Genomic DNA, 11,198 nt, shown 5'->3' on the forward strand with positions numbered 1-11,198 from the left:
TGGTGTGGGTGCCACTTGGAAGTGGGTTCCCCAAAATACATACCTGTGATTACACAAACGCACAATCACATTATGCTTCCTTCAAAGCTGCTCTGTACATGTTGGTTCTCTACAAAAACTCTAGGGTGGGGGAATGAGGAGGAGATTACTGAAGGCATCTAACACTATAGACTCTCTGTTCTTCAAACTAGAGTTGCCCAGCTCAACACTGACATCACACAGTGATGAACGTTGAGTCCGGTCCTGTCTGCCCTAAAGTCTGCCCTAGTCTGCCCCTCTGGCTCAGAAGATTGTGCCATCTTCATATACTTGAACATCCTTGGAAAATTCAAGCATTTTTCAGAAATTTCTGTTTTCATGAAAACGCTAGTGAGAGAACTCTGTATACAAGGTAAAGAAAAGCATAGCCCACTAGTAACTCTGCCATGGTTACTGCTCCCCAGTTAGGTGTAAAGTGTTTTTCTTTTTCAATAAAAAAAGCACATTAGTACACACCCAACTGTCTCTCAAGATAGCTTTAATTAGCTCTATAATTATTTAGTTTAATTAATTAGATTTCCACAGTTGGCATTCTCCTGGATTCTTTCTCATGTTTCAAATATCTGACTTTCCTTCTTCCATTTCCACTTCCTTTTTTTCCCCTTTTCTTTCCTTATTCCGCATTTTACACCTTTATTGTTGTTTTATGTCTATTTTTACATCTTTCTTCTGTATTTCTTTTTTCCTTCCCCTCTGTTTTTCATGTTTACCTACATCTCCTGCAAATGGGTAAAGGGTAGCATAATGATTAAGATGGCACTATTAAATATTAAAAAAGCAGAGTATGGGCAATCTTTGATAGTGCTCAGTTGTTAGTATGGTCCCTGGCATATTTGCAGCCTGGCCAAAAAACATTCTCTGAAGCAATTCCCTTCGTGTTTCACAGCATGAAGGGCTGGTTAGCACAGATCAAAGGTTATTCCTAATAGGCAGCTGGAACACAACAGTGCTGTTTTGGAGATTAGAGAGCTAAGCTGTGTGGATGCAAGCCACCCTGTGCCACTTAGCTTCCAGGAAACAATCCCTGCACCATTTCCTCTTCTGGTATAAATGTAACCAATGCCTAAAAAGCAGAAATGACTTTCATATGCAGACCTCTATTTGCTGCCTGCCACAAGAAACTTCCTAGGTGCTACTGGAGAGTGGGAAGTAGATGAATAGTTTGACAGAGGTAGAGATTACCAGATAATTTAATATTACACAGGGTTCTTGTATCAATCAGTTCTGCTATATGTTGCTATGAAATCAAAGCAGGTTTTTTCAGCTCATGAATTTCTAAGAATTTGGCCAGAGACTGAAGACTGGGCCCTGTCTCTGTTCATGTATCCTAATCCTATGCCAGTTCCTCACCCTGCACTCTGCTTTCTATGGGAAGCGAACCTGAGCATAAGGGCAGGAGGGGATCTGCAGCTCACCCCAACAGGATCTCCTACATGGACACTCCAGCAGAGGCATGTGTTACAGAAGGAATCGCATGTCATTTCAGGGATATGTTATTTTTGCTCTTTTTTGTTAGCATGTTTCCTTAAGATTTGCATGGGGCAAAGGTTAGTGTTTTCCTCTTTATGGATAGAAATACAAAATAAGCAAATTTGCTGAACTAACTGATCAACTTATGGGCTCACTTTTGATAATTTTTTTTTTTTTTTTAAGAAATCAGGTACAGGAATTTCTGTTGCTTTCTGATATATTTGGTGGCTATTATGTTTTGGAGAGTAAAAATACTCTCCCCAAATATGCTTATTCAGTGAAAAATAATGTCATTAGGGTGCTTTTCTCAATTCCCTCTTCTTCATTTTACTTTTCTTTTACTAAAAATGTAGTAAAACAAAAGGCTGGAAGATGAAAACTATTAAGCAGTATAAGAGAAAGAGTAACACTCACTTACAACGGCAAAATACTGCCAGCTTCTTCAGTTTTACAAAAATAGAAAACAGCAAGAGCCAATTTATAAGAAAACCCTTCGAAAATGCAGGCAGAAAATTACCAAATGTCCATGTATCAAACTCAATTGTTATTTCCCACAGCGGCAGCCAGATGACAGGCCAAGCTGCTTATTGTCCCAGATATCATGCTCAGTTATCAATATGCCTGCAATTGATGTTGAAATGGTGCCACAAAAATAATGGGGGAAGTTTTCAAAGTGGGGTATAAGATGCACATGCATATAGCCCATTATTTTTGAAAAGATGTGTGCACACTGCAGGGCCTACATATTCCTGCCTAGAAATTGTCCTGATTTTGTAGGAGGTGCACTTTTGCTGAAGTGTATGAGCTCCTATAAAGAATAAATGAGGGATTTTATAGAAGATAAAGCTTTTCAAGAGCCTGGGGAAGTTAATCTGTTCTTCTGGCTGAAGCATGAGAGATTGTGAGTTCTTTGAACATTTTCTCAGTATCAAACCAAGGGAAGAGTCTTTTGGGAACTGCTAGGTGAGCTGGCCTAGAAAACGAGCTGGCACTACCAACATTGTTAGTTTTCTCCTGCGTGGAAGAGGGGACCATATTCAGGGCCTTGCCAGGCCCTTTTCCTAGTGTATAGAGGAAGGTGCCTTTGTACTCACATAGCACTTATTAAGTCAATATTCATTTCTGGTCATGTTATTGACCATGTTTGCCGCATAGGCTTGACACTGTGTTTGTGTACACATTTTGCAGGCATAGGCACAGCACAGCAACTAAAAACAAGTAGTGGGCAATAGCAGTGAGGCACCAAAGTGAGACCCTGTCTGCCCTCAGCACCAGGATGTCTCACTCTAGCCTCAGCTGTGTATAGCTAGCTACCATCTCAGCTGGCGATGCTGGATTTCTCCAGCTCTGTGGGTATCCCTGAGGGAGACTGCTGCAGTGGGGCTCGCTGTCCTTTAGGGAGTCCATCTTCACAGCACGTGCATTGTACCACCTTCTGTAAAAAAATGTTTTCAGTTTGGCTGGGACTTTTGCAACTCCAGAATATCCAGAAGTTTTAGTTGCATGGCATAGCTTTCAAATTTCTATTTGCTATGATCAGAGCATAACCAAAAAATATCGGTATCTGGCTTCTTTCTACTCCTTTACAAAATTTCTTTGATAGACCATGTCTATTGAGACAAAAAAAATGTTTGTGTAGTATTTTGAAAGAATACTACCCTCTATCCAATTCTGTCTGTCCAAGTCTGTCCAAAGAGTCTTTACCAATTGGTATTCTAACAGTGCAGTCTTTGAACTTGAAGATACTTCTGGTTGCTGTGAAATCCACCCCTGTAACTTCTGTACCTGTGCTTCAGTAGATAAACCAGAATGATACACACATAGAGAAATAGTTGGAGTCTAACTGCAGCCTTCGCTTTCTTAGCAGAGTCATTTCCTTGATAGATGGGAGAGGGGGAGTTCCTCTCCTGTTTCAGACACGTTTGTAATTAACCTTCCAACAAGGCCATCTGGACAAGACATCAGCATCACTTATGTCTAACTGCTAAATCATACAACTGAGGGTTTTTTTCCTAACTATTTAGCAAGCTGTCTCCCAGGATTCATGAATCTAAAAAGCTAGTAGAGACATGCCTGGTCTGTTCTGACCTCAGACTTCCTCCCCTGTGAAGGCTAACAGGGATAAATGTTCCATAGATTTAGCTTCTCCTAAGGGCTCCTTTTGAGGAATGTGTTTCCCTTACTAGAACTTTTCTTCCTGCAATAAAACAGCAGTTTCAAAGGGTTGACTTCTTATGCCCACCTTTTCCCCAAACCAAAAGCAAAACCATCTCCTTTCACCTGCAAAGGTTTTGAAATATCAATATGCCAAGGTCACAGAGATAGCAGCTTCTTCCCCAAAAAATGCTAAATCAAATTCCATTGTGCACTCTCCATTTTCCTTCTTCTGCACTGGTTTTGCAACACTGGTAAACTCATCTGTAAATTTTCCGTAATAAAAAGAGTGTTCTGTAGGACTTGCTACATATGTGACTCTTGGAGGAGCCGCAATTTTGCCTGGCTTGAATTCTCTTTTTGCCAGGAGAAAGTCAGTCCTCAATGGTTGCTCACTGTCTGAAAAAGCTCACACTTCTGAGGCTTCAGTTTCAAACCCGCAGCCTGGCAAGGCCCACTGGTGAGAACATGAGTTGTATGAAGGCACTGTCAGGCACTAACCAATTGTCTGGCTAGAACAAACAAGCACAGAGTGACAGGCAGTGTAACAGTCTCCATAAAACTCTCACACAGGTCAGGTACATTTTGTAAGCCTGATGTCATTGCTCTATATTGCTACAGGCTTTTTTTGGACCATAGTCACAATTTTTCTTTGCCCTTTGAATTCACTTCCACTTACAAATATCTGCCTCAAGATGCAGTATTAGAGATCCAGTATTACTGCAGGAAATCTGCTGTAATTTCTGGGTATCAAGATGATAAGAATCTTTCAAAGCTTTCCATAGTTCGCACAGCCACTTTCTCTTTTCTGGACTGCTGATGAAGGCCAAGATGTGACAGCAGGCTCAGTCACTCCTCTTGATACCTTTCCATAGTGGCTAGTATGGCCTCTTTCTTCCTTGCCACTGAGGAGACAGTTGCTCAATGGTCTGTGCCATGCACCATCAAAATTGCACAGATCAGTGGTGAAGAAAATGATAATTCTGCTTATCTCTTTGTTGGGTCAGCAGAACCACTTTAATTCTTAGCATAACTGTCCCTGAGGCTACTTATCTATTCTGTTTGTACAGAATTGTCCTGGACTAAATGTAATAGACATTGTGCAAACTCCTTTTCAACCTCTTTTCCCTGCAAGTTTGCTTCCATACAGGTGTCCGCTAGAGGTACTTATTCATTTTTTCTGCATCCACAGTTGTCCATTTTACTATTTACCCTTTGTTATAACATTCAGCAAAGAAACAGCAACCTGTTTTGGATCTACAATAGCTAGGTCACCACTGAGACATTTTTCAGCCTTTATTCTCTCGAGGCCTTTATCTAGAAAGTCGTCAAAGCCTGCAGCTGCATCAGCTTAAAGGCAAGATAAGTCATTCACTGCAAAGCAATTTCTTACAAAGGATTTGTTGGACTGGTGCCATCTTCAAAACAGAATGGCCCATACCACATTTGTTTTGCCATGAACACAGAAACTGTGTCAAGCTACCCACGTTTTCAAAAAACTGAGAACATCTGATGGAAATCTGCTCCAAAGTACCCAAGAGTAGATGAACAAGAACTAAATTTCATGTTTGCAGCTTCTAACTGAACAGACTGCTTGTTCACACACAGTTGATGTAGCAAGATTTGTTTAGGTCTTGAGCCGAGCCCTCCTGCAGTTTCAAATTGGATTGAAACACAGACTATCTTTTTCTAGAAGTAAAAACTTCTAGTTCAAATTGAAGTGGTTTGAGCGGGCATGCATCTGCCAGTAATATTTCTGAGACCAATTAAATGGTTATGATTGGGGGTCTCCTGTGCCTTAGGCTTTTAGCATAATTGAAATCATGACTGTCATGTTGAACCCACAGCTTCCCTTCCTTTTCCATTGGACATATTCTACCAGACAACAGACTAAAGACAAATTTCCAATATTTTTTTCACCTGGTCAGCAAAACCGAGCAAGTGAATCCTGTAGCTTCAAGCTCTTCCCTGGTGGGTCCCAAGTTTGGCGGCGGGTTTCATTAAATGTTTATGATTTGCACTGTGGCCTGACATATTTGTAACAGCCTTTTTCTTCAGCATTGTATTTTCCATGCTAGTATGTAGCCAATCTGCTCTCCTTGCTTTTCTATTTTTATATATGCAATAATGCATATATGTGTAATTACATATACAGTATAATTACATTTTTCATGATTATATATGCCACCTTCTTTTTTAACAATTACGGGTACCAGATGCTAATTTCCCATGCCATTCAGGCATGTGGGGCACAGAGCAGTACTTACAGACACAAAGCTACCAACTTCCATCACTCTCGGGAGCAGCTGCCTCGTCATCTGATGGGCAACTGCAGCGAATGATTCACGGTCCCTGGCAAGTTCCTCACTCCTTGGACTGCTCATTGCCTCCTTGTCCTAATCCAGAATTGCAAGTCCAAGTCTGCAACATGCTCTGTCACCAGTTTATCCTAAAAATCACCTGTGGGTATGGATTTGACAGGAACACAAATTTTCAGCAATCCAGACATGATTAAAATTTTCTTTTTGTTTCTAGTTCTTAGTCATAGCTTTTGCAGCCTGGATTTATGACTAGCCCCAAACCATGTGAGATTTCTGGATAAGTATTCTTCCCTATCACCTCCAGCCCCCTACACTGCCTCTGCTTTTCAACTGGGGAAGCTAATGCACACAAAAAGGCTGTAATTTTCCCTTGAGTGGTGGAGGTGGAAAGAGAATCAGTCTCCTGATTCTTAGTCCAGTTCTCTAACCACTAGGACACACTGGCAAGTAGGTGTTAGCATGCCGTATAATAAAAAAATTAAAGAACAATAAGCTCTTTAATATAATTTCAAATACTGAATAAAGTGATTGATAAATTATTATAACATTAAATAATGGTTAAATTTTGAAAAATAGTTAAATTTTGATTACACCATCAGATTAATAACCCATAGCTTACTTTGATAGTTTGTAAATTATGGCTAGTGAATCCAGATACGGAAACAGAAAATGTGTGAAAATAGAATACAATGAAGCACTACTAAAACAATGTGTTCCTTTGGCACTTTCAAATCTCCATAATCTAATTGCGTTACAATGATAGCCCTGGCCAGCAGGGAAGCGATACAGGTTTAACTCTGAATCCATTACCAGACTGCAGACTGTCAGCTGTTTAACCCACAACACCGCAGAAATTCAGAAGAATGTTGCCTTCACATGAAAATATAGAAGCCATTTATTGCAATTAAACAAAATGATCACATCAGAGCAGGTTAGTATAATGCAGTTAAATACCCAGGTATACCATGGGTGCAATGGCTCTTACATTTACACTGTTTGATCCACCAAGGAGAATGTATTTCAGACTGGGATGTTGTTTCAGCACTGAATGAGAAGGCTGAAGATTTTTTTCCCTCTGGAAATAAATCAACAATAGAAATAATCTTTGTAGAGAATGAGAAAATCAAGACTGGTCAGCGGTGTTTTTTGAACTCAGCATGGGCTTTGCTAATCCCCTTTTCTCTGTTCTCCTGACATGCTGCTTTTGTGCCAGTTTGAATGGTCTTGGAAGAGTTGAGATGGCCTGCAAAAAACCTTGGTGTTTTTCTGCTTTGGGCTGTTATTGAGAGACTTCTTATTTCCCCATTAATGTTGGAAGTACCTTCTGTTCTGGAAGTGCTTTCTGTTTCAGTATTTGAAGTGTTTCAGCATTTGAAGGTACAAACAAATATTAAACAAATTCAGGAAGAAGGTGCTTGAGGGTCTTAGATCAATGCAGTGATTCCTCAGATCTCCATAGAGCCAAAATTTGTCTCACCTCACTATTTAGCATGTAAGGGCATATCAGTTTCCAAGTACTGTAGTCTTTTCCCTTGGTGTCTACTAATATCTCCAGGGGGCCAGTAGATCAGACCCTAATGTTGTTCTAGACTTTGTTTGGTTCAAACATTCCTCTGGTAGTTTCCTGGATCTCCCTTGAAGCCCACCCTCCCCTCCTCAAAAAAAAAAAAAAAAATCACATTTGTTGCTTTCCTTTCCTTGATACCAAGAGAGTTTTAACAAGAAGTTACATACTCCATTCAGTTGTTCAGAAACTACATATTTCAATTTTCTTAGAGTCCTTGGGTGAAAATCCTCTGTCCTGGTGATTTGTCAACATTCATTTGAAAGATCTGTTCTAAAGCTGTTTTACTGACAGTTTGACTTGAGATGACAGACAAATTTCTCATAAAGAAAGGAACTTCCCTAAGCTCCTCTGTCATGAACACCAGCGTAGAAAATTCATTGACTTCTCAGCTAGGTACTCCTATTTCTTGTGGTCTCCGCTAACGTCTCAGTCATCCATCGGCCTGTAAGCTCACCAGTAGGCTTCCTATTTCAGATGCATTGGAAAAAAATTACTATTATTAGGCTTAATACTTTTAGCAATTTGTTATCCTAAAATCTTTTTTTTTTTTTCTTTAGGTCTTAACTTACCAACTTGGACTTTTAAACATAACCTGTTTGGACAGGGTTTTCACTATTTTTACTCTAAATAGTCTCCTTTATTCCTCCATTTAACTATGATGGAATTTTTGTGTCCTTTCAAATTTTCTTCTGAGTCTTTAGTATGGCACCTTCATAGTCTTTATACCACCTGCAAGCATTTTACCCTTTTAACTGACCCTTTAAATTTCCTTTTCGCATGCTTTTTCATTATGAAGTAGTTTATATGTATTAAATATTACTTGAGAAGGTTTTCTGGAGCATATCATATATACCAGTTATAATCACTGTTACGAAGTGCTTCTTCCGTGGTTACATCTGAAACCAACTCCTTGGTGCCCTTTTCGGTAATACATCAACAGCTGTTTCTCATTTTATAAAAGCAGCTAGTCAGAGAAAAAATTCTCCAAAAAAACCCAGCTGCTAATGTTTTCTAAAAATTTGGTCTCTACCTCATAACTTTCACATCAATCTACCCACTCTGCAAGAAAATACTTACGTTGTGCCTTTGTGTTTGGAGGAAAACAAGTATCACAACAAACATCATAATATCACCAAAGTTGACACCAGGGTTGAACAGAAATGTGGAGAATTTTGATGACAAAATGATTGGTGGATATTGCACGTACTGCTATGGTTGTTGTTATTTTATGGAAAACAGTGTCTAAAGAAGATGGCTTTGCAAAGTCCCTAAACAGTGCAGGATTTGTTTTTTATTATTACATGAAACCACTTAGGAGTCTTTGACAACATCTAAAAGCAATAACAAGAGGAATATTCTACTCACCCTTTCACCTCATTTTTTTTTTCTCATACTGTTGAAGGTTACTAATACTTTTGTACCATAGCAGACAGGAAGAGCTGCTTCTCTCCTGTCGTGCACCTGATCAACCTAGAGCAAGAAATTTTGTTGAGTTACAGTCTGAACAGAGGTGTAAGAGCACAAAAAGGCACTCTACTCTGCTGGCTATTTATAAGTTTTAGTGGCAGCAGGACTTAACCAAAATCCAACTGTACATATGTAGGAGGAGGAATTCATCAGTATTTAGAAGGAGAAATAAAGGGCAGCTGTGAAGCTAGGGAAATGAATAGCATCAAATAGTACAGGGGTCTACTTTATACACAGGTGCATGTGCCTACCCATAAAACAATGGCAACAGCTATTATTCTTAAACAGTCATTTGCTCATGATAACTATAACTCTATCAATGTTATTAACTTTTGGTAGATTAAGAAGACAGCAGGATCAAAGTGGACAGAGTTCTAGCACGGACAGTAGAGCATCCCTTCAGAGCCATGGAAAACTTCAAGATGGACGTAACAACAATTTACTGGGACACGGCTGCACAAGAGGCTGCAGCAGCTAGTGAGCTAGTTCCATCCCATCACACACACGCACCTGGGAGGGAGAGGAAAGTTTCTCTCTGTGCATGCCTTGATCTTCGTCCCTCGGGCCCCAGGAAGTCCAACTCCTCCAAAAAGCAGGATCCCTAGCCGACTGCAAACCCACAGAGCACACCAAATGAGCATTTCCACATACGACCCTGCTCTTCTTTTGACTTGCCTCTGGAAACATGACCATCAACAACAAAGTACAGTTTTATATGTAAGTGTGACTTTCCTCTTCAAAATCCTGGAACAAAACTTGAAACAATTCATTAGGCAGCCTCTCAAAGATTGCCAAGATTATGGCTACTTGCAAGAGACAAAGTTATATTGGGGCCAGCTTTATTCTGAAGGCTTTGCATTATCCTCTCTGTCTCTGTTACTTAACATGGTCCAATTTGGAATTTTTGTGAAACTGCTAAACACAGCCGTTTCTGAGCATCTGCTGTTAAGTTTATAATGGATGTATATGATGTAAATACGTGAATGTAGTGTCAAATAGGCCAAACACTGAGTAATTTCATTTAACCATCTGAAGTCCATTGAAAAAGTTGCAGCGTGAATGTATCCATATTGTTCTTTATGCATTCTGCTTAGTAGTAAAAGATGTGACTCTGGCCAAGTCAAAGTTTTGCTAATGATTTTAGTGGATGCAGGATCAGACACATTAGTAGTGTGTTATAACTATGAAAAAGAAAGATCTTTTTATTAGTAACAATAGGCTGACCAAGCCAGAGCTGAAAAGCAGCTTAGTAAGGAGAGCTAAAAACATTAGAAATTTGCTCAGATCCATAGTTTGATGTTATAAAATGTGAAGAAGCTACGTGTGTCTCTGTTTTCATGGATCTATTCTGGATAAGAACTGTCTTGAATAGAAAGCAACACACTTTATCCAAAACATTACTGAAAATAAAGCCTTTTTTTTGTTGTTTTGTAGCATCCACAAATCCATACTTCTGTGGTATTTTACAACTTGTATATCTACATTTTGATAATAAATGCATGCTTGTTCTGTCCTACTGTGCTTTTATTTTTTAAAGATTATCATCCGTAAGCAAATTTCATTTTCAATTTTTAAAAACAAATAAATTAGGCTTTTGGAAGTGTTAAAAGCTTTTTATTTATAATACTCTATTTTTACTGTATTCTTTTTGTTTTATCTTTTACAAAACAAAGTTCTTTGTAATTGAATCTATTTTTAAATTCTGTTTCACATTATATGTAATTTTTGTCACAAAATTTTCATAAAATACAGTTTTTTACAGCTCCATGAAATGATATGGTGTTCCTATGAACAACAGAAAGTTTTACAACTGTAGTAAGGTAGAGATTTTACATCTGTCATGAATACAGTGTGCGTTTACTTGCTTAATTTGGGTATAGAGTGAAATAATTATGGGATCAAGGAAAGGAGCAGAGTTTCTCTGGTCCTGAGAGGACAGGTTTCATTGTCCAGAATAAACTGCTTCATGCTCATCTCTTCTTATAATGGCCTTTTTCTTGCTTAATCTTGGTTTCACTTGGGAATGACCAATGTGGATAACATTCCACACAATTTCTGGAAATTCAGATTCACAGAACAGGTTGAGTTTCAAGAGACCTTTGGAGATCATCTCGTTCAACCCCTCCTGCTCAAGCAGGGTCAGCTAGAACAGGCTGCTCAGGACCACATCATGTCGAGTT

General features: G+C 39.1%; 1 protein-coding gene across 7 annotated transcripts in view; it reads left to right on the forward strand.

The window, feature by feature from the left end:
• The window catches only part of STK32B (serine/threonine kinase 32B), a 173,156-nt gene extending 162,165 nt beyond the window's left edge, over positions 1-10,991 (forward strand). For all 7 annotated transcript variants that reach the window (XM_064511447.1, XM_064511449.1, XM_026122083.2 and 4 more), the window contains one exon: positions 9,358-10,991. In XM_064511447.1, coding sequence (XP_064367517.1) covers positions 9,358-9,496 — 139 coding nt within the window. In that variant the 3' untranslated portion in view covers positions 9,497-10,991. The remainder of the gene's footprint in view (positions 1-9,357) is intronic.
• Positions 10,992-11,198: the final 207 nt, after the last annotated feature.

This window comes from Dromaius novaehollandiae, chromosome 4 (assembly GCF_036370855.1).
Source record: "Dromaius novaehollandiae isolate bDroNov1 chromosome 4, bDroNov1.hap1, whole genome shotgun sequence".
In the NCBI taxonomy this organism is placed as follows: domain Eukaryota; kingdom Metazoa; phylum Chordata; class Aves; order Casuariiformes; family Dromaiidae; genus Dromaius; species Dromaius novaehollandiae.